Here is a 27,348-nt window from a genome sequence, read left to right on the forward strand (position 1 = left end):
AGCCTGTAGGCAGCTGCCTTCTGTGGGCAGAGAAAAATGTTAACACAGAAGAGAAAGGACCAGAACCTTGACTCTGGTTTTGGATTTGTTTCTGGGCTCGAGTTCATAGTCTGTTTTAGTGGCTGAGGGGCATGTGCTGCTGTGACCAGCAACAGCAGATAGAGCCGTGGGCAGGGTGATCCCACATCGGCAGTGAGCAAGGGAAGTGAGAGGGTGGGCTTGTGCCTTCCTGTCCTGTCTCTGGAGGTTTGGGGGCTACAGGTCAAGGGGGTCATGCCTAAGATGCTTCCGGGGCCCATTCCCTGGGCAGACCCTGGGACCTCTCACTGTTCTGACCTTGCTTCTAGGGAGAGAAAAGGGAAGGGGTGGATGGACCCAGTGTGGCCTCCTCCCACCCTGGACTCTGCAGGCTGCTTTCCTCTTGGAAGTAGAAAACCTCATGTTCTTCCTGGCTGGAAGTGGACTTCTTCTGAGCCCCCTCTGTGTAAGGGAAGATAGGCTTGTTGGTCCAGCAGCTCCTCCTGTGTTTTTATAGGTCCCACCCATCCTCTTGGTGGCTCAGACAGTAAAGAATCTGAAGATCCTGTGGAGAAGGGAATGGCTGCCCTCCCCAGTATTCTTGCCTGGAGAATTCCATGGACAGAGGAACTTGGTGGGCTACAGTCCATGGGGTCGCAAAGAGTTGGACACAACTGAGTGACTAACACTTCCACTTTATTCCCATTGTCCACCAGCCCCACAACCCCACTTCTGCCCTATTGCTTCCCGTTTTTTTGGTGAAAACAGAGCAGAGGTCTTCCCTGGTTGTCTAGTGGCTAAGACTCTGGTTTCCCAATGTAGGGGGTCTGGGTTTGATCCTGGTCTGGGAAGTAAGATCCTGCATGCCACGTGGTACAGTCAAAAAAAGAAAAAGAGAAACCAAAATACAGCAGGTGCATGAGGTCTTAAGCTATGTATGGGTTTCTGGGGGGCAGCCATAACAGAGTACCACAAAGAGGGGCTTAAAATCATGGATTTATTCTCCCACAGTTCTAGAGGCCAGCAGTCTGAAGTTAGGATGACTGGGCTGTGATCCCTCCCCCAAAAGCTGGAGGGGAGGGTCTTTCCAGCCTCTTGCAGCTTGCGGGGGGCTCCAGGTATCCTTGGCTTGTGGCCACATCACTCCAGTACATGCATCTTGTTGTATGGCCTGCTCCTGTGTGTCTCAAATAAGCACCTTTGTCATTGGGTGTGGGGTCTGCTGACATAATCCAGGGCCATCTTAGCTTGAGATGCTTAACTTGATTGTATCTTGCCAGACCCAATTTCCAGTTCAGTATGTGCATGAATCCGCAGCCAGTATGTATTTCAGGAGCTGCTGTTCAATTCACTGTGAGTTAAAAGGAGCCTGTTGAGAGAGATTTAAAAGCAACACAAATTGGGTGTTTAATTAAAGCCCCAGCATCCAAAAGCTGTCCTTTCTGGGAAGAACAGCACAGGTGGGAGTCGAGCTGCCGTCTCACCCACGACTCCTGTGTTTCCTTCCAGCTGCCAGGCACTTCCCCTGCCAGGACGGCCAGCACTTGCGATGCCAACAGCCACTCTGCTGGGCAGATGAGTCTTTCTGAGAGTATCCAGGCAGGTGGTAGCTGGCCTCGTGCCGGATGTATGGTACGCGCTTCCTTCTGAGGCCGTGTCTGGTTTGGCACGGTAGCCTCGGGCACGCAGGACCTCTGCTGGGGTCACTGGAGGCCCAGGGTGCAGCCTTGAAGGGCCATACTAGGGGGTGGGGAGCACACAAATAATCCTGTGACCTTGAGAATCTGATTTGGGACCTTAGCTCAGAACCCATTTCAGTACCGTGTTACTGAGACTACAGGCGGCCCTGGAAGGTGGGTCAGGGGTTGTCTCATTTGGGGGCCTAGAGAAACACACCTCGTTCTCTGACTCTCCTGGCCCCTTGGTGCAGAAGCAGAGCCAAGACATCCAGCAGGGCTGGAGATGGTCTTGTGCAGGGGCCTCAAAGCCAGGCCTGTTTGCCAGTGAACTAGCTTGGACACCCGGCAGGAAGAGGTAGGCTGGGGGGCAGCCGACTGTGCAGAGAGGCCCCTGGACTGGAAACCTAGGTTCAGACTCTCCCTGCCTAGTGATGGGGCCACGGGAGCTGAGCAGAGGCTGCAGAGCTGCCCAGCAAGCAAGTGTGGACGTCTCACCCCGGCCTCTCCTAGAGGCTTGTGACTGGTGGTGATGGGGACGCTTCTAGCCATAAGCAGCTTATTTTCCACCTCTCCCCTTTAAGAACCTCCTGAGCTGTAAAGTGGCCTTGTTCAGAGGCTCTCTTGATTCGTCTTAAAACACCTGGTCCTTGGAAAATCTTTATGCTTTTTCCTTAGAATTCCTTGGATAAAAAGGACCTTTTCTGTCAGGACTGTTTGAAAGATGCCGGAAGGGTGTCACCTGCCTTTTAAAAGACGTAGTGTTTGCCTTTAAGGTTTTCGTGGTGGCACATGCCTTGGCAGACAGTGCCAGGGAGTCAATGCCCAACAGCACACCTTCTTCCTGCCCCGCCTCGGGCCCCCTGCCACTTCCCAGGGGAGCGCACCAAGGCTGGAACCCTGTGACCTGGGACGCCTGGGCTCTGCTTGCTTCCCTCTGAAAGTCCCTGTCTCATCCAGTGTGTCCCAACCCTGGAACTTAGGTGTTGCTTCAGCATTTCTCTTGCCTTTTGTACTTTCCCAAGAATGTCCAGAGTTGCTCAATATCTTGATTTTGTAACCCTTTCCTAGTTTGGGGCTGAGATTTTTGTCATTTCTTTTTGCCTGTCATGTAGAAAAGCAAGAACTTACTGGTCTGTGGGGTGGAGGTATCTCCATGTGTGCGAGTGTGTTGTGTGTGTGTACATGTGGGCATGCGTGTGCAGTTGTGTGGTGTGGCACCATGCCTCGTGCTGGCGTGACCACCCCTCACAGGGACATCCCTGGAAGGGTCTGTGCTGAGAGGCCCCTGCCTGGAAAGCTGAGCAGGTGTCCGCGAGCAGGTGCTTCTGTGACCGTGCACAGAGGGACCCCCTGGCCGTGTGGCTCGTGGGCCTAGATGTTCCTGGAGCTCACCCACATGGAGCTTTTGAAATAAGAGCAGCCAGCTCTGCTCAGAGTGCTCCGGGAGAGTGCCGCCAAGGGTAGAGTAGATGGAGTTTGTCCAGGAGAGAGGAATGTGTGGGGCCACGGCCTTGGGACAGAGTCGTGGGCTCTGCCGAGGAGGGGCAGCCCCTCCCGTCCCCTGACCAGAGCTGCCGCCCTGTCCCCCGTCTGTAGCCGGTGCTGCTGGGAGCTTGGGCCAAGACCGCCTCTCTCAGGGCAGTGCCCAGCTGAACCTGAGCAGCGAGTGTGCGGGGCCTGGCGGCTGGGGTGGGTGCACTGTGTTGGGAGCTGGGCTGGGGCCAGGGTGAGGGGGTCCAGGGCCGGCCGCCCAGGAGACGTGGGGCGAAGGTGCCCTTGGGACTTAAGGCGAGCTGGGTGGGGGTGAGGGGGTGGCAGCGCTGCTTGGGGGACACAGGGCTGTTCCCCGTTGGAGCTCCCGTGGGAGACAAGGGGCGGGTGGTTGTGAGTTGGGCTGAGTGGTCGGGCTGACCAGGGGCGGGTGGAGAAAGGGACCCTGGAGTACCCAAGGCTGATTAGTCGGACCACAGGCACATGGCTTTCCTGTGTCCTCTCTTTGCTAATTCTGATTTCCTAGGAGAGTGACTAAAAAGGTCTTGCAAAACAAGCCTCAGTGAAGGTTTTGAAGATGGTGAAGTGAGCCTTCTCACTGCCCAGCCCCTGACCCTCCCGTGGAGGAAGCTGGGTGGCCTGGGCTTCCGGCTGTGTGTTCTGCATGCTCTTGCTGTCTGTGCCTGGCTGTCAGCAGTGGTTGATGACTCAGCATCCAGGCAGGAGCACAGACGGGGGGCTCAGATGTGGCGTTAGGCCCCCAGCATGTGTAGCTGCCCTCAGGGGGGATGCTGTGCCTAACGGGTGGACTGAGGTCCACGTTGCCGGAATGTGGGGGACTGCGTGGATGTTGTCTTTGATGTCACTGTTCTTTGTGGTGGATGCCCCTGAAGCTTCTGAATGTGCTCTTCTAGGTGGGCGTGCATGCCAGCCGTTGGGGTCTTCCCTGCCCTGGAAGAGAGGTGTGAAGCTGGAGCACAGGGTTGAGGAACGGGCCCTGTCTGATGCCCGAAGGGCCTCTGTTTCGCCTGTGCACCTCGTTGGCCATCCCGGGTCTGAGACTGTGTCCCCAGCGTTAGGTGTGCTCACGTGGTCCCATGGAGCCAGCTTTCCTCAGCAGCTGAGTGAGCTTGAACTGGCACGACCTCGGTGGGCAGCAGACCAGCTGGACATGGAGCCTCTTGGCTGAGACTCTAGTTCTTTCTGAAGTGGAGCCTGAAGCCCAGCTTTGGCCCCCAGTGTGCATTCAGAGGCGCACAGGGCGATGGACTCATCCCAGAGGGTCACAGTGGCAGGGAGCCCAAACTCCTAACCCCCCTGCAAAGCCTGGGTGCTCTAGTTGGGGCTGAGAAGACAAGGTTTCCAACAAGGTCTTGAAGCCAAGGGTCCCTGTTTCAGACTTGGCGGGGCTCACAGAGGCACGGAGGCAGAAGGGCTTTGGGGGTTCAGAGAGTGGTGTGGAATTCACAGTCCGTGGGACGCATAGCCTGGGGTCTGGGCCTCATCCCACGGGTAGCCCTCGAAGGTCAGTGTCCGCGGGGTGCTTTGGGGTAGCAGGGGAAGGACAGCACAGAGGCTCCCTGGATGGGAGCTAGGACTTGAAACAGGCCTGCTTGAGAATTCCAGCAGCACCTTCCCCTGGCTGCACTGGGCTGGGGACAGTGGGTAGAGGGGGTGGTTAGGCCCGAGATGGTGCTCTTCCTGATGTCCGAAGCCCTCCCCTTCCCTCCCCTCCCCTTCCCATGCTGGACTAGTCAATTCTTCCTCTTTTTTCTTAAAATGAGTCTTATTGCTGGTAAATGGTGAAAAACTGGCGGGGGTGGGGCAGGGCCGATTTCCCTGGTGTAATTCTGCCAGCTGACCACCAGCTGCCAGTCTGGGTTGGAAGACAGTCTGAGTGGCCGCTGGAGCTAAGGATGTGGCTGCAGCTGATTGGGGTGGGAGCTGGGGCAGGTACCAGACTTACTAGTGTACAGGTCACTGGAGCTGGGCGGGCTTCGTGGCTGCACGGCGGCCTTGCTTCCTACGCAGCCGTGTGCTCAAGGCCAGCAGGGCGCTGAGTCCTCTCCTTCAGAACACATGCACGTCCTCTTCCGCCCATCAGAGAACTTTGCTTGGCTTGTTTTCAAGTGGAAAAGTAGTTGATTTACGATGCTGGGCTAGTTTCAGGGGTGTAGCACGGTGACCCAGTTAATACATGTGTGTTCTTTTCCGTGATAGTTTATTATAAGATACTGAATATAATTCCTATGTTATAGAGTAGATCCTTGCTGTTTATCTTCTAGATGTATTGACATGGCCCGATATTCCTAACTGATCCCTTGCCCTGCTTCCTTTCCCCATAAGTTTGTTTTCTGTGTCTGTGAGTCTGTTTCTGGCTTTGTATTATTTTTTTAGTATCCATATATATGTGATATCATATAATATTTGTCTTTCTTTGTCTGACTTCACTTTGTATATAATCTCTACATCCATCCATGTTGCTGCAAATAGCATTATTTCATTCCCTGTTTATGGCTGAGTACTGTTTCATTAGTATCACCAACTCTATGCACATGAATTTGAACAAACTCTGGGAGATATGAAGGACAGGGAGTCTTCCACCTGTTGGTGACATTGTTTGCAGGTATTTTCTCCCAGCCCGTAGATTGTCTTTTTGGTTTGTTTATGGTTTCCTTGGCTGTGGAGAAGCATTCAAGTTCGATTAGGTCCCATTTGTTTATTTTTGCTTTTGTTTATCTTAGGGGAAGAGAACTCTGCTCCTAAGGGTGCGTGTGAGTAGACTGGACTCCCTGGCGGCTCCGCCCACTCTCAGTGGGATTGTGTAAGGGCAAGCAAGGGGAGAGGGGTGAGTGAGGGGAAGTGGAGCTGGGGCTCTTTACAGCTGACTGGTTTCCTTTGCTGTTGTTACTCCTCATGCTCAGTAACTGTCCTGCATTCTTTCGTTTTCTGAAGATCATTAATTACCGAGACCTGTTCAAGGGCAAGCGCTGTGACCAGGCTTGGGTCACAACATGGCTTAGACCAGACGGTTAGACTAGCCACACCTGGTTCTTTCTCCAGGGACTGCCTCCCCTGTTTGCTTACAGTCGGGACTTAAAGCTGAGGGAGATGGGATGTTTAGGGCTATGTGATGAGGGTGCTGGGAGCAATGGAAAGATCACAGAGTAGGTTCAGCTGCTTCCGGGGACCCCACCTCTGTGGGTAAAGAAAAACAGTGCTGGGGAAGGTGACCAGCAGGGACAGGACCCTCCATCTCTGGTCTCCCCCCCCACCCCCCCGTGTCCCATCAGAAGCTCCTGGTTGAGTACAGATGTACCATCCCGGGTCCCAGCCCCAGATCCCAGAACTGAGCACAGAAGCAGAGGTTTGAGCAGAAGACGCGGTGTTAACAACAGGCACCTCCTTTCTCTGGGGCCCCCCGTTTCCCATCAGGGAGCCAGGCCTGTGTCTTGGCTTTTTTCTGTACTTGCCCAACCCTGCACGGGGCTTTTACAGGGCCCCTCACACGAGCTTACCGTGCCGACAAATAAGCTGCTGGTGTGTGAAATGGAGATGTCAGCCTGGCGCTTAGCGCTATCATTTAAAACCAGAAAATAGCTGCTTCGCGTGTGCTGGCTCTGAAGGACTAATTATCTACGCTTCCAGAAGCAATGGAGCGAGGTATTCTGGCAGGATTTTCGGGATTTGTGTCATAGTTGCTTCAAATCTGTTTCTTTGGAGTTGATTAGAATTTAGGGATCTGAAATACCGTGAGCTCTGTCTAGGAGGCCCTGAAATCTGGCAAGAAAATTCGCAAATTGCCAGTTTTAACTTTTTAGGTTAAGAAGACTGTGGAATTTTTCCTTGATTTAAGTACTCGTAATACTGGCTTTTTAGAAAGACTTCATAAGTGTACAGCTCAATGAATTCACAAAAGGAGCATACCTGGTAACCGCAGCCCCCATGAAGAGCTGGGGTGTGGCCCACATTCGCACCTAGGGACCCCCAGTCCTGCCCAGACACCTGCAGTAGACAGACACTCTTGTGGCCAGAGAGCTTTGCTTATTTGGGGACACTGAGGTGACACCCGGAAGTTGTTGGTGTTCAGGTGAAGGCAAGGGGGGGAGGGTTTGGTAAGTTCCTGGTAACAGGAAGGGGGGACAGCCAGGGACTGTCTGTCCACTGGACCAGTTATGGCAAGGGGCCTTTGTTCTCATCTTCAGCAGAGGAGCATGCCCGAAGGTCGGGGCCACGTCTAACTGGGGTCCCAGCAGTGGGTCCCTGAGGCTCCCTCCCCCAACCCTAGCCTCATCTTCCCGCCCCCCTGGTCAGCAGTGGCACCTCCTTCCCCATCAGCAGTGGAGCTCAGGGACACGCACCTGACTCCCAGGGCCCCTCACACTGTCTGTCACACTTGGCCACCCTGCAGGGCGCCATCTTCTCGCTCCCCCCGGTGTGGCTTCTTTGCTGGGGTTGCTGGTGGAAGTGAACCTCCCAGCTGAGACCTGGCTGGGCATAGGGAGGGGACTTGGGGACCGGGGCTGGGGTGCAGAGTGAGGGGCTCATGAGAGTGTCATGAGTGGTGTGTCTGGTGAACATGTGACCCCTTATCAGACCCTGCTCTGTGCTGCCAGCCCCAGAGCATGGGGTCTCGACCACCTGTAGAAGGGGGATAGGGAGAGAGGAGGCATAGAGGGAGGTCAGGCGAGCCCAGGAGAGGAGGAGGCTGCACAGGGTCTTGACCTCCTGTGGGGGGCGGCGGCATAGCGGGGAGTCAGGTGAGTCCGGGAGAGGAGGAGAGAGCATGGGATCTTGACCTCCTATAGAAGGTGGGGATCATAGAGGGGGCTCAGGTGAGTCCAGGAGAGGAGGAGGGACCTTCCAGGCAGACAGGCGGCCCCTGTGACCTTATGCGGGTGGTGCCAGGCACCAGAGCCCACCCTTGCCTCCCTTAACTGCTGTGCCCCCAGAGCTCTGGAGAGGCTGGTGACACAGATGGGCGTCCAAGCCCCAGCAGTGGCCGGGTGACCTGAGCTGGGGCCAGTGAGGCTGGCCCAGTGGGGTGGGGTCCCTGTTGTCTGGGAGCAGGTCTGTGGCTGCAGTTGTCTCTGGATCTTGGGCCCCAGCCGGGCGCCTTTCTCTGCAGCTGACCTACGAGAATGCAGGAGCTACAAGCCAGGCTCCCAGGGAGGGAGTGGAAGCCCTCGGCCTTGTCCCCCCATCCAGGTGGGGGCCTCAGCAGAGAGGGCTTGACTGCCCTCTTTGTGTTTAAACAGATGGATCCCGTGCTGGTCTCTGAGCGTTTTCATTTGGTGGCAGTTCCAGCAGGTGGGCCATGGCCTCTGAGCCTCAGCCTTTCGGGCTGGCTGTTCCCCATGCTCCCCATCACCTCCATGCTCTTCCCTGCAGTTGTGGGTGCCGAGGCTGCCCTGGGGAGACCCTCCTCCTGTTCTCCAGGTCGGAGACCCTCCTGCCTGCCCCAGGCCGTGTCAGGCACCTGCTGTGTATCAGTGCGTGCCCGCCAACTCTCTTATGCCCGCTCCTTCTCTGTCCATATTGCAGGTTTTGGGGTTTGAGGTCGATGCGGTGAACTCTGTCCAGTTTTCAAACCACACAGGTAAGGCGTTGGTCTCAGCCATCCTGGCAGAGCCGGGTGTGGGCATGGGAAGTGGTCCCTTAGATTCGGGGGGCTGCCCCCCTCATCTTACAGACAGGAAAGAGAGCATGAAGGGGGTGAGTTTGCCAGCTCCATGTTTAAATCAGCTCAGCTGGTTTGGTGGCTGGACGACCCAGGCGGGTGACGCGCCGTCTGGTCCCCAGTTTCCTCCTTGAGTTGAGCTTGGTGATCCAGGCACCTGCTCAGGGGAGCCCCCCACCTGGGTGACACCATGGGCTGGAGCACTGCCACAGGCCCAGCTTCTCTGAACCTCGGTGCCGAATCAAATCTCAGAGATAGTTCTGAGTGAAGTAGAAAAGGAGAGCTTTATTGCTTTGCCAGGCAAAGGGGCACACAGTGGGCTCATGCCCTCAAAACCCAGTGTCCCAACTTGGGGAAGACAGCGACAAGTTTCATAGTAAAAGAGGGAGCGATCAGCTCGACATTCTTCTGAGGGGTGGGTGGTGAGGTAAGTAGGAGCCGACATCATCACCCTTCAGGTGCAGCCCGTCTGGGGTCTGCATGCTTGTGGGCAGCATTCCACGGTTAATCGCTAACTTTTCCCACCCGGAGTGGCTTTCGGTGTCTGCAAAACAGCTGGGAGACATTGTTGTGTGTACTCAGCGATGGAGAAACAGGTCCTTGCCCAAGGGGCTCTTGACTGTTTCTTCCTGGTCTTGCATCCCCTCCCTTCCCTAATGTGAACAGCTGCTTGCATCTGCCCATTGGAACTTGGAAGGACATGGAGGCTGAGTGAAGGGTGTTTTCTATAATCAAAGAGATGGGGGCAGCGAAAGGCCTTGTGCCCAGGAACCCCACCGGGCCCCGATGGTATTAGGAGGAGAGAAGATTCTGGCTTTCTCTATTAAGAGCCCGAACCTCGGGGAGCCCGTGTGAGTGTGTCTCTTTGTGTACGGGGACACAAGGACAGCCCGTGGGGTTGCTGGCTCGGGTTCGTGAGGTCTGGGCCCTTGGAAAGCCCCTGAGACGTCAGGCGAGGGCCCTGTGGCCTCTGAGCCACCCTGCCCTAAGTTAATGGCGTCAGGGGGACAAAGCCTCTCAGTTCTTGGAAATGTCACCACGTCCCTTCTTTGAAGTTACTATGAACCCAGACGGAATCTCGGAGCACAGAACGTCCCAGAAGCTCTGGCAGGTGGCCCAGCATCAGATATGCGGAAAGGTGCCTGGTTCTTGGCGGGAGGGGGTAACAGACATCAGTGGAGGAGGAACCATGCCGGGTTCAGATGGAGAACGTACCGCTTTGAGTAAAAAGCCTTTCCTGCTGTTGCTTCCCCCAGTGTACTGGGCACAGTGACATTTGGATGCGTCCCCAGAAGTTGTCAGTCCAGTGAACCTCCCCAGAGCTTATAGGTTTTACCGCCCGCTTTTTTCTTTTTGTTTGTTTTTAAAGTAAAAGAGCCAGCTTGGCTTAGACTTTAAGCCTCCCCTCCAGGGCAGCCCCTGCCTGCGGCCAGCATTCTCTGGTTGCTCCTTCAGCAGGGGTTTCCTGTTTCGCGCTATCCCAGCCCTTGGGCAGCGGCTGGAAGGAAGTGGACGGGGCTGGAGGTTGATTGGTGAGGCAGGCCAGCTGTCCAGCACGTAGAGTTCAGAGTGTGATTGTGGTTGTAATCCGCTGCCAGCCTGGTGGTGTGCCCCCCACTGGGGGGCAGGATCAGGTGCTCAGGGAGGAGCTGGGACTCTTGGGGTCAGCCTCTGCGGTTTCTTTCATTTGAAAATTGTAAGTTGAGTGGGATGGATGGAGGGCCCCAGTGCCTGTCTTTCAGAAGGGTCTGAAGGGTCTCCTGAGTTAGGAGAGGAGGAATAGGGGCTGTGGCGGGAGGGGGTGTTGTGGAGGGCGGGAGGGATGCGCTCTGAATGTTGTGAGCCTGAACCTTCTCGTCTCATTAGGAAGCTGGCCTACCTGGTGGGACTGGGGGGTGTTTGAGACCCTGCAGGGGCTGACTTGCATGTCACGGACTGCACTGTGTCCCCTCAATTCACCTGTCAAGGTCCTAACTCCTGGAACCTCAAATGTGACTGTTTAGAGATGAGGCCTTTAAAGAGGTAGTTAAAGGTAAGTGGGGTCACTGGGGTGGCCCTGCTCCCATTCGACTGGTGTCCTTAGAGGAGATCAGGACACAGACACACACACGGATGACCACGTGAGGATGCAGGAGGAGCCAGCCCTGCGACACCTCGATCCTGCACTCTGGCCTTGAGGACCGTAGGGGCCTGTGGTTCTCGATCACAGCAGTCCTCTGACAAGAACGCAGTACACATGCGGTGGGGTCAAGCCCCACCATGTCGGGAATTCCCTGGTGGTCCACTGGTTAGGATTCGTGCTTTCACTGCCAAGTATCCGGGTTCAGTCCCTGGTTTGGGACCTGAGATCCCACAAGATCTGTACAACGAGAACCACAACAAACAACCCACCCTGTCTGGAAGGATGTTTGGAAAACCACGGGTCGGGAGTGACTGTGGTTCCTCCCACCTGGACCATGGAATTTTGTGGCAGCAACACCTGTCGGGATCCAGCCAGGGCTGCTGGCTCTTGGGACAGCCTGGTGAGGGATGGGTCACCTTGCCTCAGGACCCTCCCTGCTCCTTCCCCTTCTGACCCCTGAATGGGGATCCACCAGAGACCGTGCTTTCCTGGAGGACAGCTGATGGGTCGTCGGGCATTGCCCCATGTGCTTTTTCAGAGGCTGCTCTGCAGCTGCCAGGCCCTCACCCCACGCACACACGGAGAGCCCTGCAGCCCCTTCACCAGGCCCACAGCTGGTCTGTACTTGTGGTCTGCCTCTTGTGGTCGGTACTCAACTCTGTTCTTGCAGAAATCAGGCCTCCCGAGGCTCTACCTTATGTCTTTAGAAACTCATCCATTCAAGGGATACCTCTTGGCATTAGGGCTGCCAGGGACAAACTTGCCATGGGTGGACTACGGGATGTCCTCGGTGGGTGACCAGGTGAGGGCCCATGGCCTGCCTGGGTAGGGGCTTCACCTGGGTGCCTGTCGGGCCAAGAACCCAGGCTGCAGCCTCTTTCCAGTTCATGTCTGGCTCTTGGTCAGGATTTGGCCTGAGACTTGGATAGGTTTCAGCTCACCTTGGATGGGAGCAGGGATGCAAGAAGCTCCTACCTGCCAGGGTCCCCAGGGGACTGTTCAAGCCACTTGGCCTGGATAGGAGATGCACACAGCAGAGTCTGGCAAAGCTGGGGACCGTGACGTGTGGGGCCGCCCCCAGATGCCCCACTGAAGGACGGGCAGAAATCACGCAGCCCTGCGTCCCATCTGTCAGTGCAACGCAGGCAGCACAGGTGTCCTTAGGGGCTGCCGAGTGGGCCTCACTGCACCGGAAGGGCAGGTGGGCCCCCGACTCAGTGATGACAACCCCAGGACGTGCTTTGGGGGTACCCGCCGAGTCTCTGTGCCCGGGTGACCTCACGCAGCATTGGGGCCTCACGTGGTCTGCTCTGCCCCCTACCCCACCCCCACCAGGCTACTCACACTGGAAGGGCCAAGTGCTGAACTCAGACGAGCTCCAGGAGCTGTATGACGGGCTGAAGCTGAACAGCGTGAATCAGTATGACTACGTGCTCACGGGTGAGCCCCGGGGCATGGACGGGGAACCAGGCCTGCCTCCCGCCCAGGTGGACTGGTGGGGAGACCCAGAGCACCCCAACCCAGCTGCTCCCTCTCCTGCCACCCGCGAGGAGGGATGGTCATGCCTCCAGGAGGAGCTCAGTGGGTCCGAGTAGTGACCTTGGGGGTCTTGGCTGTGCCATATCTCCACACCAGGATCCCCGTGCCCATGGCTGGGGACAAGTACAGTTCTGGGAAAGGGTCAGGGGTGAAAACACTCCTGTGAGTGACATGCTGGCATCTGGTATGTAATCCCACATAGTTGCGTTTATTTATACACGTGGTGAGATGTGAACATGCTTATTCTGTAAAGTGGAGGGGAGGAAGGAAAATGCTGCTCGTTCACCCATGGCTTCTTCCTCTCCTGTAAAAGTTAGCATGTCTCCCAGGAAATGACCCATGTCCCCTGGGTGCCTGCAGTTGGGACGCTTGTCTCGGCGGCAGATCTGGGCTTTGCCCACCACTCTCCAGGCAGGTAGATGTGATGGTGCTGTGTCTCCTCTGCCATGGTTGGGTGACAGGAGTCTCTGTCCCTTCCTAAGGCTACACACGAGACAAGTCCTTCCTGGCCATGGTGGTGGACATCGTGCAGGAGCTGAAGCAGCAGAACCCTAGGCTCGTGTATGGTAGGTGCTGGGTTCCTCTTCCTTCCAGGTGCCCCCAGCTGGGCCTCCAGAGACGGGAGTCTGAAAGGCATCTTCACCGTGAATGTGGTGTCGGTCTGGGGCGCGTGAGAGAGGCTGTGATCAGTGTCAGGTTGGGTGGGTATGTGAGACCACCCTGTCCCTGGGGGGTTAGGATGAGAGACTCCCCAGGTGGGGCCCCGACAGAAAATGTAAAATGCCAGGTAAGGAGGAAAATGAGGATGGGGCTGCTATGTCGTTCCCATTTTAGTTTTTAAAATATGTATTTATTTTTGGCAGTGCCAGGTCGTCACTGCGCCTAGGCTCTTTCTAGTTGCAGCAAATGGGGGCTGTTGGTTGCGCTGCTCAGGCTTCTCATTGCGGTGGGCTTGTGTTGTTGTGGAGCACGGGCTGTACGGCACTCGGGCTTCAGTAGTTGAGGCACGTGGGCTCAGTAGCTTCGGCTCCCAGGCTCTGGAGCGCAGGCTCTGGAGCTGTGGTGCAGAGGCTTAGTTGCTCCACAGCATGTAGGATCTTCCTGGACCAGGGGTTGAACCCATGTCTCCTGCACTGGCAGGCAGATTCTTAACCACTGGGCCTCCAGGGAAGTGCACTTTTCCTGTTTTAGCTGCGTGCATGGGACTTAACCAAACAATCCTGGGGGCCCCTCTGGACAGCCACAGCTTTGCTGATAAGGTGCACTTTTGTGTCCACAGTGTGTGACCCCGTGATGGGAGACCAGCGCAATGGAGAAGGCGCCATGGTTAGTGCGTCCTCACGTGTTCAGGGGAGGTCAGCGGGGCTGGGCACCAGGGCCCTCTAGGTGTCTACCTGGGCGAGATGCTGCTTGCAGACCTGAAGGCTGCCCTGTCAGGAAGGAGCAGCGGGGCTGGCAGAGGGGGTTCTGTGGAGGCCCGAGAGCAGGGGTTTAGGGCCATGCGTCCTATTGTAGCTCAAGCAGCCGCAGATAATTTGCAAAAGGATGAACATGGCTGTTTTCTAATCAGATTTTAGGTGTGGACACTTGAGCTTAAATTTACTCTAGTTTTCATGGGTCACAAAATGTTGTTCAGTTGCTAAGTTGCGTCCGATTCTTTGTGACCCTATGGACTGCAGCATGCCAGGCTTCCCTGTCCATTACCATCTCCTGGAGTTTGCTCAAACTCGTGTCCATTGAGTCAGTAACGCTGTCTAATCATCTCACCTTGTACTGCCCCCTTCTTTTGCCTTCAGTCACAAAGTACTGGTTTCCTTTTGACGCCCTGCCACCCCCCACGACCATTTAAAACCATAGAAGTCACTCTTAGCCCACCAATGACACACCAGCTGGCAATGGGCCTGGGCTCTGGCCCCTGACCAGGGGTAGAGTGGGTGGTGTCCTCATGGAGATGGGGTGGAGAGCTGCTGGTGGGGACCTGACCTGGATCATCAGGATGGAAGGGCTCCCCCAGCCCTGCCTTGGGGTCCCTGCAGCACAAGCCCCCTAAGTTGTCTTGCCCCCACCCCCATGGGTCAGCCTGCCCCCCTCGCCCCAGGTCTCGCCCCTGCTCCCACGGGTCAGCCTGCTCCGTCTTCTCCCCACAGTACGTCCCCGATGACCTCCTCCCCGTTTACAGAGAGAAGGTGGTACCCGTCGCAGACATCATCACCCCCAACCAGTTCGAGGCTGAGTAAGTCCCCTGAACCAGCCCGGGGCCATCAGGCCCCTACCCCTTGGGGAGAGTGACAGGGACCGAGCCGGAGCAGCCCCAGTGTGCGGGGCAGGTCCTCCCATGTCAGGGAGCCGCCGGCCCACCTGAGTGCCAGGGCGGGTGCCACTCATCAGCCGCAGTGGTTAGTCTTCTCACCCCGACTCCCTGAGGTCATGCTGACCCCCGGCCATGTTGACTAACAGCAGGCGCCTCTTGGGGACAGCAAGGGACAGAGGTGCCCTGAGGAGCCTGACAACGGCCTGCGGGATGGAGAGCCCACAGCAGCTGATGCAGGCCGCCCCCTGGAGCTTTGAAGCCCGTGTCCTAAATCTCTACATGAGGTTGAAAGGACTGTGCCGACCCCCTGCCCAGTGTCCTGTGTCCAGGGGTCTTCCTGGGATGTCCAGCCCCACCACCCCGATGACTGGGGGAGCCAGGTGCCCAGGGAGTGACAAGTAGGCTCCTGGGCCGTGGGGCCTGGCTAAGAGCTTCAGTGAGTGGGTTCCCACAGTGTCCAGCTCTGTTGGACCATCAGCCACAGCCCCTCAGGCTCCGAGACCGCCCCTTAAAGTAGGGATGGGGCTCCTGGATTCTTGGGGACTGGGGTTCCCTGACCAGGACCAGCTGATCCTGAGGGATGGCGGCTCGCCCAGCTATCCCTGGTGGTTGGTGGCTCGTGTGAATGTAGCAAACCAAGGTTACAGCTGTTTGACTGTGTGGACGCCGGCCACCCTCACGGGCACTCTGCTGTGACCATGCCTGGCCGCCATTCCTCATTGTTAACATGCAATCATCAACCATAATCTGGGATTTCACCACCCCCTGTGACTTATGAGTCCCTTTTAAAGCTGACTCAGTAATATGAGTCAAACCCCAGACATGGTATCCACCTGGTCCATGATGGCTGGCAGATGCCAAGTCAGTTCCCAGTGGGCAGGAGGGGTCACCAGTGCGCCAGAGCCCCGGACTCTTACAGGTGGGCTCCAGGAAAGCAGTGGCTCACCTGTGCCTGCCTGTCTTCCAGGTTGCTGACTGGGAGAAAGATCCACAGCCAGGAAGAAGCCTTGGAGGTAAGGAGACCTTCCTGAACCTGGCATGGGACGGATAGCCCTGCTTGTGGTGGGGTGGACAGCCACGTGCCCTCAGGCATGGGAGATGGGCGCCCTCATGGCCAGCATCCAGCTTCCCATCAGCCAGCCAGGGACACGTTGTAAATGCTGTTTCAGCCACTTGTTGGTCATGGGCAGCCTAGTGCCTGCTGGCTCTGGGTGCCTCCACTGCTCATCACAGCTGTCCCCATAGCAGGGTCCAGGGCAGCCATCCTGAAGTGCTGCAGAAAGGGTGCCTTAGAAGGACAGAAGTTTGGTCTGACTTCTGGGTCAGAAGAACACGGTGGGCTGGTCGTGTTCTGTCTGTTCTGCAGGAGAACCCCTTCTAGCCTGTCCCCCACCCTCTGGAGGTGACTAGCAGTCTTCGGCGTCCCCAGGCTTGTGGGCTTCACCCCAGTCTCTGTATGTATCTATAGGGTGTGTCCCATCTGTGTGCACTTGTGAGAGTGCATGGGGGTGTGTGCATACAATGAGGGTGAGGATTTTTTGCACAGAGTGGATTTGTCCCTCGGGGGCTGGCTGGGGTTTCTGGAGTCCACAGTTGGGAGTCCAGGCAGGAAGTGGGGGCTGGGCCTCCCTGCAGCCCTGGGTAAGATTTCTTCAGAGTTCTTTTCAACCTTCCCTCGGGACTTGCTCATGTCCATAGGTCTCCTGCCAGGATTCCGCCTTAGGTGGGGCTTACCACCCCTGGGCTGAGTGCGCAGAGCACCAGGGCCTCCAGGCCCTCACACCTTTCACATCTGGGCCTCTTCAGAGGCTGTGCTCACTTCACAGCCCAGGAAACATGCTCTAAGGAGCCAGGGCCCTGGGTCAGAGCTGGTGGCGGCCAGTGGTGGTCACACCTGGACCCGTGGCTGTGTGTGTTTCCCCGATAGGCAGAGGGCTCGCTGGGGCAGGAGAGCGGGGCGGGAGGAGCCCCTTCGCTGCTTTGAGGGTCTTGCTCTGAGTGGCCAGGGGTGTCAGGATGACCCCATTTCACTGGCCCGCCTTGGGAACTAGAGAACATTTCTGGTACCTGGCGCGGGGTGCTGTGTTGACGGCATGGCCCCTTGCGGTGCTGTGATTCTGTGCGTGCCTTCAGGGTGTGTACGTGTAGTGTATGGGGAGAGTATGCGTACATTTGGGGTATGTGCGTGTGTTGTGTGTCTGCGAGTATAGTGTGTAGGTGCATGCAGATGGGTGTGCTCTGGGTGCACAGGTGTGTGTGTGTGGCAGAGGACTCATCTCCCAGAGTCTGCTCGGCCACGCCCCCACCCGCGGGCTAACCCGCACTGCACTGAGGCATTGGCATGGGGAAGACAGCATGTTCATTCCTCATTAGGACACGACCCTCTGGCTGGCGGCCTCCCCTGCCGCAGGCCCTGCTGGGTCAGTAGTGGTCGCCTCCTCCCACCTGGCATGAGCCCTGCCCGCTCCCCTCCATCCACTCCGGCTTAGCGGCACTTTGCGGCACGGTGCCCCCCAGTGCGTGTGCCGCTGGGGAGGAAGGGCGTATGTGTCTGTTGAATGAATAAAAGATGAGTTCGAAGCTTCCCAGGATGGACGGGGTGGAATCTCTTGTTGCCTGGGGGTTGCCAGGTGTGGCTCCTGCCACCCCAGAGCCCTGGTGAGGAAAAACGGGAGGACCATGGCCTGGAGGGTTGGCTCCCTCCTCCAGGGTTTGGGCACAGCTTGGGTGTAGGGTGGGGGCTGACAGGCGTGCACCCTTGGACTTGAAGCTCAGGGTGAGGGTGGGGAACTGGGATACCGCTATAACCTGGCCAAGCAGTCAATGCTGGGTGGCGGGGGTGTGGGGGGCATTGGGCGAGGCCAGGATGTGGCTCGCACGTTCTCAGCCTCTACCTCCCTCCCATCCAGACTCTGTAAGTCTGAAGACTATGAGGGGGCGGAGGGGGTAGCTCCCTGGCTGAGGCTGAGGCATGGCTAATGCGCTCCCTGTGTCCGGCAGGTGATGGACATGCTGCACTCCATGGGCCCGGACACAGTGGTCATCACCAGTTCGGACCTGCTGTCCCCGAGGGGCAGTGACTACCTGATGGCGCTGGGGAGCCAGAAGACACGTAGGTCCCCACCCGGCGCTGCGCTCCCTCCTGCTGCAGGGCCCTTGAGGCTTCCGAGGCTGCGTTCAGTGAAAAGAAAATCCTGCCTGACTCGGCAGTGGCCAGCTTTCTCTTCCCAACACCTTTCTTCTCCCAAGACCAGATGGGAAACAGAATCAGGAGAGGTTTCCGTGATTGGGATCCAGTGAGCGTGGGGTGCTGACCACTCCCCCAGGGTCACCACGCAGTGCTCCATGTCCATTGCCGAGCTGGTAGCACAGTATTGGATAGCGTCCCCTTTTACAGACTCCAGGGTCACGGGGACCAGCCAGCTGGGGCCCAGCTGCTAGGGAAACCAGGCATCTCCCCACCCTCACCCCACCTGACCTCAGAGCTGGTCCTGGTGTTGACATCACTGGGAGTTCATCTTACACTCTGCCGTGTCGGTATTTTAATTATGCGGCTGCCACAGCGTAAAACGACAGAAGCCTGTGGTCACCTCACTGGCCCAGAGAGCAGTCCCACATGCTTGGCTTTCTGTCTGTGCAGAAGGACACTTGCACTCACAGACGCGCATGCACACACGCCTCACATGCACCCCCACTTCAGCCAGTTCATGTGGTCCCTACAGCTCTAGGTCTCCTGCGGCCCCTGCTGCACCAGCCCGGGGTGTGCTGGCCCCTCGTCTTCAGGCTGCGCACTGTCCCCCACAGGCCGCTCTGACAGTGTAGCCCTTTGGGGCTCCAGTCCCTCACTTTCTCACTTGGGATGGGCGGTCGTTGGGGAGCGTGGGGATCCAGGAGGGCTGAGCCCCCGACACTGTGCAGGGGCGGGCTGGCCAGTTCCCAGGCCACACTGCGGGGCCTCTGCTGGCTGAGGATCTGGGGCCCCAGACGCTGGACTCTTCCCCCCAGGGGCTCCTGACGGCTCTGTGGTGACGCAGCGCATCCGCATGGAGATGCACAAGGTGGACGCAGTCTTCGTGGGCACCGGGGACCTCTTCGCTGCCATGCTCTTGGCATGGACACACAAGCACCCCAACAACCTCAAGGTCAGCGGGGTACAAAGGGGACAGCACGTTCAGATGCTGGAGTTGGCCAGGCTGACTCACGGGGGGTCCTGAGCCCAGTGAAATCTCAGGGCTTTGTGGGGACACAGGAGCTGCGGCCTCAGCAGCTCAAAGTCCAAAAGCATCCCGGGGAGGGAAATCCAGGGGCAGGGCATCCCAGAACGCAATCCCTACGGTCAGACCTGCTGGAGACCCATCTCTTCCTACGGAATGTCCCCTGTCTGTCCCTCCCCCAACTTGGTGTGTGAATGTCTACAGTGCCCCTGGGTGCTGGCCAGGCGAGCAATTGCAAGACTGGGTTGGTAACCTGGGGAATGGCGTCCTTGCTGTGTGCTGTGTGGTCAGGCAGAGGCATCACAACTGTGTCCTTTGACCTCCGTCTGCACTGCCCTCCTTCACTGGGGGCATGTATGCACCCTCCCCGGTGGTCAGCATGGCTGGGTGCCCTGCTTGGTGTTGTGAAATGCAGGGTGGGACAGGGCCCTTCCCATCACTGGCAAGGCTTGGGTGAGTGCGGTGACTCCAAGCCAACATTCTTCTTTTCTCTTCCTCCTTCCTCCTTGGAGGGCAGAGGGTGAGCTCAGACCTGCCTCACGGCCCGCTGGAAGCCCGATGCCTAGACCGAGGCCTCATGGGGCTGTCCTCTGCCGAGCCTGAGTTCAGCTCAGCCCAGATCCCACTGTCGGGGAGGGAGTCTGCTTGCCTGCCCGGCACTGCTGAGCCCTGTCTTTAACTGTGAAAGGCCGGCACGCAGGGACTCTGGCCAGCCTGGGGACAGGAGCTCTTTCCTGTGTATGTTCTTTATAACAGATTCATTCCCGAAATGCTTATTAAGCACCTACTATGTGCCAGGCAGTCCTGACACTTGCCTGTGGCCTGTTCAGCGCAGTCCTCTCTGCTCGGCTCTCCTGGTGGGGGGAGCGTGTGATCGTGGAGCCAGTGCCCTCTTGGGCAGTGTCCATTCGGGTAGCATGGAGGTTGGGGGCAGAGTGCCCTGTGTGGGCGAGGCTCAGTGTCCTCCCCTCCCTGCAGGTAGCCTGTGAGAAGACCGTGTCAGCCATGCACCACGTTCTGCAGCGGACCATCAAGTGTGCAAAAGGTAGGCCTGGCAGGCAGGCGGGAGGGCAAGGTGTGGGGCAGCGTCGTGCAGGGCCGAGGCTCCCACTGTCTCCCTGGCCGGGGCCTTCAGGGCTGGGGAGGGGCAGCATGGTGGAGCAGCATGTCCATCCCTGCTGAGATGGACACTCAGGGATGAGCGTTGGGGGCTCACCCCAAAGGCAAAGGGAAGGAGAGAGAAGTTCGGAATGACTCTCCCCCCCGCCCCGCCCTGGCCCTGTCGTCAATGCTGTGCTTGTCCTGCAGCCAAGTCTGGGGAAGGAGTGAAGCCCAGCCCCGCCCAGCTGGAGCTGAGGATGGTGCAGAGCAAGAAGGACATTGAGAGCCCCGAGATCGTCGTCCAGGCCACGGTGCTGTGAGAGCCGCGTGAACCCGCCTCCGTCATGCCCAGTGTTAGGTGTCTCCGTTTCCGCCCTTGTGAAAAATGTAACGTCTGCCTTAGAGGTGTGACTGAAACTTGGTATTTTTTTTCTTTTGTGAGTGTCCAGCATTCACTGGTCTTAATTGTGAAAATGTGCCAGTCGTGCTTTTTAAAAATAACAAAGTGATCAGAGATTTGTAATTTGGGACCCCCAGCTCCCCTCCCCCAAGGTTCCTGGAAAACCAGCTCCATGTTCAGGTCTCTGGGCCCCGGGCTGGCTTGGGGCACATGGCGTGTCCCCTTCCTGAGCGCGGGGCCCAGGGAGACCGCAGGGTCCGCCTCTCGCAGCGAGTCAGGGGTTAGTGTTCATGTCCAGAAAAATGATGTGAATGTCTTTATCCTTGCTCTGAGCTCACCTGCTGTGTTCCCTGTTCAGAATGCTTTGCCTCTTGATTTGCTGCAGGGTAGCCCCTGGGGGTTTCAGGGTCTCCGCTTCTGTTCTTGGTATGAAGGAGTTTCTGAAGCTCGGACGCACAAACGCTGCACAGTCACTTTGCCGGGGACCTTCCCAAGACCCCGGACATCTGCACATCTCTCGTGTTTCAGGGAGTGGGGCTGCCGTGTAACCCAGTGTCCCTAGGCACCCCCACGGGACAGAGGCTGGTGTGTGGCTGAGGGTGCCTGTGGGTCTTCGGGCTCCTTACGGTCGAGCCGGTCGGTCACATGCTGTGTACTTGCCGCCCACTGCTGGTGACAGATGTGTTCAGAGGCAGAGGTGGGCTCCTGCCCCGCCCCCCGCTGGTGTGTGCAACCCCACCCCCAGTTCTCTTGTCCCCCTGCCCTCCTGTGCCCTCCGGGTGCTAGGAAGCGAGGCGAAGCTCCGCCCCTCCCCACTATGGGTGGGGCGCAAGCCCTGACACCAGTCCTGTCGTCCACTGCTTGGGTGGCCTCCCTGGCGCCCGCCCAGAACTTTGAGGACCGTCCCCCGGCATGGATCCTGGCAGGGTGTCCCCATGCTCAGAGCCCACCCCCGACTCCGGGGCCTGCGGGGTTTGCATCTCTCGGAAGCTTACAGCCTAGAGGGAAGCAGGGAGACCACAGGATGTTGGGGCCCGGATGGGCATCCCTGGGGAAGCAGGCTCTCCTAGGGTAGCCCCGGCCCTACAGGCAGGACCCCTCCTGAGGATGGGCCTGTGTCTCCAGGATGCTCACCGCCTCAGGGGCCACCTTCTTCCCTGTGTTGAAGATGCCCCCGGGTGAAGGCAGGCTGGTCTCCCCTGGACTCTGTACCCTCTCTCATCTTTCTCCCCGACTCCGCTCATATCTGAATGTAACTTGGGCATTAGTTCTGTGTACAGGATCAGGGTTCTCAGCTCCCTGCAGTGGCCAGTGGGTCAGTGGGTCAGGGCATGTGTCTCTGTCCTGGTTCCTGGTCCCTGCATCACCCTCTGGCCTAGGAGGAGCAGGAAGACCTGGCGAGGGACAGCCCCCCAGTAGGGCAGCCAGGGACCCACCATAGTCCCACAGGGCTCTGGCCTTCATGGAGCCTTTCATGGAAAAGACAGTCCCTGCCAACTAGAGGTCGGAGATGGCCACACCGCCAGCCCATGGGAAATCTTTTTTTTTTTCTTTCTTTCTTTCTGTTTCCTGTTTTTTAAAAAAAGACTTAGGGAGAGCGAGTGTAAGATGACCTACACTTGTAAGCAAGAAACTTGATTATCTCAACAAGATGGTGAAAACCTGCCCCAAAAACATGGTGTTGGGGGTAGCAGCTTGTTTTGTGTGCACCGTGAAGTTAAAGAAAAATGCATTTGGCAAACAGTGTGCTTCTTGGTCCTGGCCCCCACTGTGGGTTTAGCTCTTAATTCTCAGTATCATGCACAGAAAAATCAGAACTGTTCCACCAGTAAAACCGTGAGCTCTACTGTCTGCTTGAACTATGAAGCCACAGCTGTGAGGAGAGGCCGGGGCACTAGGAGAAGGAAACTGGGGCTCCCAGGAGTGTCTGGGTGCTTGGGACCCACAGAGACCCTTAACTTCTGGGAGAACCACCTCCAACTTCCCCATGCAAGCAAATTGCGCTCTTTGTCTGTCATGATGTTGCTGTGTATACACATGAACCTGTGCATCGCAGGCGCCCTTCCCTGAGGACCTAGTCCATCTGTCACGACGACAGCAGAGGTCCTGGCTGTCTTTTCAGAATTTCCCATCCAGAACTTACCTGTGCCCAGCGGCAGTGCGTTCTGATACAGTTTGGGTCCAAGTTAGAATTAACCTTTTTATTTTTTTTACTTTCTATAGTTGAGTAACATAGAAAATAGTAATTTAAGATGAGAGCTATATTGGCCCTGAATGGCTTGCTTATTCCCAGGGTGTTGATTTCAGACCTTCTCCTGGAGACCTTAGAGACAGATTACAAAACATGGTCCTTCTTCTTCAGCCAGCCTTGAATCCGTGCCAAGTCCTGCAGAGGTAGCCAGGCTAGTCTGTGCTGTTTTTGTGAGAAGTGTCAGCGATGGTAGAAAATGATGCTCTGTTATCCTTAAATTTGTCAGACTCAGTCTTCAGAGTGTGCTTAAGTTCGCAGTGGCTGAGCCTCTCTTGGGGCTCCTGACCTTCTCATTGCTGGGACCTCCTGTTCGATCATCAGTTCACACTATAGAGGAGGGGACACTGTTCTGTCTGCAGAACCGCACTGTGCACACGCCCTCTCAGGACCACCTGCCTGGGGCAGCGGGGCCTGTGCCTGTGACCACAGAACTGGGCTGTGCTCCATGCCAGAATAACCCGCTCTGGCTGCCTGCCTGGTCTCAGGTCCCCCTCTGCGGTGGGGAGGGGTCTGCTCAGGACCACTAGCACCTGCCTGGGCCAGAAGGAGAGGAGTGTGTTGAGCAGAGTGGTATGTGCCCACAGAGCCGCTGCCACATGGTCCTGGCTTTCTGAGTCTGGGTGGCAGCCACGCGGTCCCCAGACTCAGTTCTGAGATCCCAGGCCCACCCATTTCGGGTCCACACCACCTCCCGCTACCCGGCTGGTGGGGGCTTCCCTTCTCATCAACCCGAGTAGCTGTCTGCATCCAGACTCCCTGGAGAGCTGACTCCCGTGTCTTCTGAGGGAGGCGGCCGGTGGATGTGCCTGGGGGCACTCAGAGGGACCCCTGTCCCTCGGAAAGGCAGGCCTCTCCCTCTGGGAGCCCAGGTCTATGGCTCGAGGCCAGGAAGCCTTGAACTTGGGCCTGCTTGGTCAGGATGCATGTCTTCTCCCCAGAAGAATCCGCCCCCCTCCCGCAATGTTCTCCAGGTCTGCCCATGAGAGCCAGTCAGGCTGGTCCCCCACCAAGCAGGGATCGAGCGCCTGCACATGTGTGGCCTTGCAGCCTTGTGCAGAGCTGCCACGCCTGAGTCTGTGTCAGCTTCTGCAGCCATGAGCGTCCTGAGCAGGAGCCTGCATTTGTAGACAGCTCTGTTTTCAGAGGGCTTCCCAGGTGGCGCTAGTGGTAAATAGCCCACCTGCCAGTGCAGGAGATGTAAGAGACCCAGGTTCGATCCCTGGGTTGGGAAGATCCCCTGGAGAAGGGCTTGGCAACCCACTCCAGTGTTCTTGCCTGGAGAATCCCATGGAGAGAGCAGCCTCGTGGGTTGCAGTCCATGGGGTCGCACAGAGTCACTACTAAAGCGACTTAACACTGTGGTTTGAGTCCTGCTTTGCTTCTGGTCTCTGCCAGCAGGGGGCAGTGAGGGCACAGGTCCTGCGGCACACTCCCTCCTCCCTCCCACCCTGTGCTACAACACAGCTGCCACCCTTCTAGGGATGTTTATTCAGGGGCTCTCCTGTCTAGCAATCAGAACTAGGGTTTGTAATCTGTTCGCTGCATGGGGAGGGGGGCCCTGAGTGAGTCTGCCACATGGCCCAGGGTCTCAGTTCCTAAAACCTTGAGCTCTCCTTAGCTCCTGTCTTCCCCTGGACTCCTGCAGTTCATTCTCGGTGCAAGACGTCTTGTTCTTAATGTGCAAAGACACCGATCAAGAAACGTTGTCTTACAAGCTACATTCCTGCCTTTCACTAGAGGTCTTTGCTCACAACAGGGTGTGTTCGTTTGGTCATTTGGCAAGTAATTTTAGGTCTGGCTTAGAGAATATTTTAAAACTTTATATGAATGGAAAGTTCTTTTAAGAATTTTCTTTTTAACTCCTGGCAGAGTAAACAGGCATTTTTAAAGCTCTCCACTATCAGAGCCGAGCAGAGCCTTGTGCTCAGGGAGGGGCCCTAAGCTCCAGGGTTGCAGTTAAGGATGCTCCTGGCCCCTCAGCAGCCCAATTTTCTGCAGCAGGAAACATGCTAGGAAGGACATGCCGTGGGCCACTCAGCCTGACTGGGGGCAGCGCTGTCCTGCGAGAGCCGCCCTCCGCCCAGCATGATCAGCCAGACAGAAGGGGCACACTGCCCTCGGGCCCTTCGCTCGGGAGCCCCCTAGACAGGGGCCTTGGTCCTCGTGAAGCCAAGGATACAGAGCTGGGTCAGTGGGTTCTGGACCACTGTTGCTTTCTCACCCAGCCCCCAGCTTCTGGTACAAGGAAGGTGAGTGGGGTCATGACCAGGATGGAGGAGGGACAGACGAAGGGAATGGATGAGCCTGGAAGCAGTGCCCCCAGTGTGCCCCAAAGAGTGAAGAGGGGATAGAGGCAGTTTGTGCATTTCTGCAGAATACCTGGGACCATTGTCTTGGTGATGGGAGCCGTCAGTGTTGATGCTGGGGAGGTGGAAGTGAATTTCTACTTCACTCCACACAGCCCCTGAGGGATAAAGTGTGTGTGGGTGGCGTGTTGAATGTTTTTGGCTTCAAAGCTGCATACTTCTAGAATTTCACTCGGGATTTCCCGCAACGGTTACAAACCTGGACCCGCAGGAGGACTGAGGCTCTGACTCAGGCCAGTTGGTGCTGACCCTGTCCTTCCAGAATCTGGGGGAAATGATACAACCCTGGGACCAGAGGGGCTCCCTGCGGTTCCGGCGATGGTTTCACTAGCCCTGTGCTCTATTTACCAGCCCCACCTACTGTGCGCCTGTGAATGTGTTTTAAACATAAACCCCTTGCAGCGCTGTCGAGGCTGTGTCTGTCTGTTCTGGTCTTACTGACTTATGATTATCACAAATAAATATTTTCATGGTGATGCTGTTGAAGTGTGGTTTCTTTTTCCCAGAGGAGCTTTGTTCCCCTGTGGCCAGATGTCCTATCCATCTAACCTTCTCTGTTTTCTGCCCGGGAAGTGGGGGCGGGGCTTGTTTGGATGTTCCAGGCAGTGGGCTCCAGGCCCTTGGGCTTCCCCCGGGATTGGGCTGGGGATCAGAGGGTGCAGGTCCCTTTCCTGACCCCTCCTGCCTGATTCTGAGGAGCAGCTCTGGTCACTGGCCAAGCCTCATGCTCCTTCCGGCTTCCTTCACATCTCGTTGGTGACAGCACTGGTCTTGTGAGCCTGGCCAGTACCTGCTCTCCCTGCCATCTACTGACAACCTTTGTAAATAAGTCCGAGGGTCATTTCTAGGCAGCACCAGGCTCCATCGGATGGGCAGAGAGAAGGTGGGCAAGGATGCGGGGTCTTGTCTGAAGCACTTCTGATTCCACCTCTCAAATCCCCTTCTACCAGCCCAGTGCTGGTACACCAATCCTGTGGCTGCTATAACACATTCCTACCAGTTGAGGGGCTTACAGCAACGCAGATTTATCCTTTCACAGCCTGGAGGTCAGATGTCTGGAAATGGGTGGGCGGCTCTGGTTCCTTCTTGGGGATCCAGGGAGAATCTCTGACTTGCCTTTTCCGTCTTTCTAGAGGCACCTGCGCCCCTTGGCTCATGGCTCCTTCAGAGCCAGCAGCGTAGCCTCTTCAGCCTCCCTCACACTAACCTTCCTGCCTCCCTCTCATGGAGACCCTGTGATGACGCTGGGCCCACCTGGCTGCTCCAAGACCAACTCCTCATTTTAAGACGCATCTGCAAAGTCCCTTTTGCTGTGTAGGGTACATCCGTCGGATTCAGGTACTAGGTTGTGCATTGTAGGGAGGTTTCCCAGGGCTCTGGGGTCATAGCCACACAGTCTCATCCTGTCTGAAATTCTGCCTAAATTACAGCATTGAATAAATTCCCCATGAGGTGCAGACTCAGGCCGGCCCCTGCAGCAGGGTCTTAGCCAGCACAAGGCTGGCCCCGGCCCCTTGTCTTGTTGCTCTGCTTTCCCTGGGGCGTGCCCTTGTGTGTGACCTTGGAGGGGCGAGGAGGGAGAGGAGAGAAGGCACTTCCCCTCCCTCCATCTATCCCTCGCCCCCCTTCCTTCCTAAAGTTTCACGGAGATCAATTCACATCTCAGTTTGCCCACTTTGAGTGTAGAATTCAGGGTTTTGTTATGAAGGTAGCAACCCTGAAAAGGATGTTTACATTTAGCTTTGATAGCTGTCTCCCCCAGCTCAGTGGTGTCCTCCAAAAAGGTCCGCCAGAACCTCAGAGTGAGACATTTGGAAACGGTCTTTGCAGATGTACCAGTTAAGATGAGGTCACACTGCAGCAGGGTGGGGCTCAATCTGGTACCTGGTATCCTGACGAGATGCTGAGGGAAGCAACACGTGATGCGGACATCTAGGGCCTGGCAGCGCTGGAAACTAAGACTGGATTGCGTGAGAAGTCGATTGTTGTTGGATAGCGTGGAAGGTTGATTGGTGTTCAGTCACTCAGTCATGTCTGACTTTCTGCAACCCCATGGACTGTAGCCCACCAGGCTCCTCTGTCCATGGGATTCTCCAGGCAAGAATACTGGAGTGGGTTGTTGTTTCCTTTGCCAGGGGATCTTCCTGGATTCTCCAGGCAAGAATACTGGAGTGGG

At 56.9% G+C, this 27,348-nt stretch overlaps 1 protein-coding gene across 1 annotated transcript in view; it reads left to right on the plus strand.

Moving 5' to 3' along the window:
- PDXK (pyridoxal (pyridoxine, vitamin B6) kinase) overlaps positions 1-25,648 on the plus strand; it is a 30,434-nt gene extending 4,786 nt beyond the window's left edge. Inside the window, exons 2-11 of the mRNA XM_018051780.1 lie at positions 8,733-8,787; positions 12,326-12,430; positions 13,012-13,095; positions 13,809-13,855; positions 14,677-14,762; positions 15,808-15,853; positions 17,841-17,952; positions 18,846-18,982; positions 20,033-20,099; positions 20,363-25,648. Coding sequence (XP_017907269.1) covers positions 8,733-8,787; positions 12,326-12,430; positions 13,012-13,095; positions 13,809-13,855; positions 14,677-14,762; positions 15,808-15,853; positions 17,841-17,952; positions 18,846-18,982; positions 20,033-20,099; positions 20,363-20,475 — 852 coding nt within the window. The 3' untranslated portion in view covers positions 20,476-25,648. The remainder of the gene's footprint in view (positions 1-8,732; positions 8,788-12,325; positions 12,431-13,011; positions 13,096-13,808; positions 13,856-14,676; positions 14,763-15,807; positions 15,854-17,840; positions 17,953-18,845; positions 18,983-20,032; positions 20,100-20,362) is intronic.

The sequence above is a fragment of the Capra hircus genome, chromosome 1, assembly GCF_001704415.2.
Source record: "Capra hircus breed San Clemente chromosome 1, ASM170441v1, whole genome shotgun sequence".
NCBI lineage: Eukaryota > Metazoa > Chordata > Mammalia > Artiodactyla > Bovidae > Capra > Capra hircus.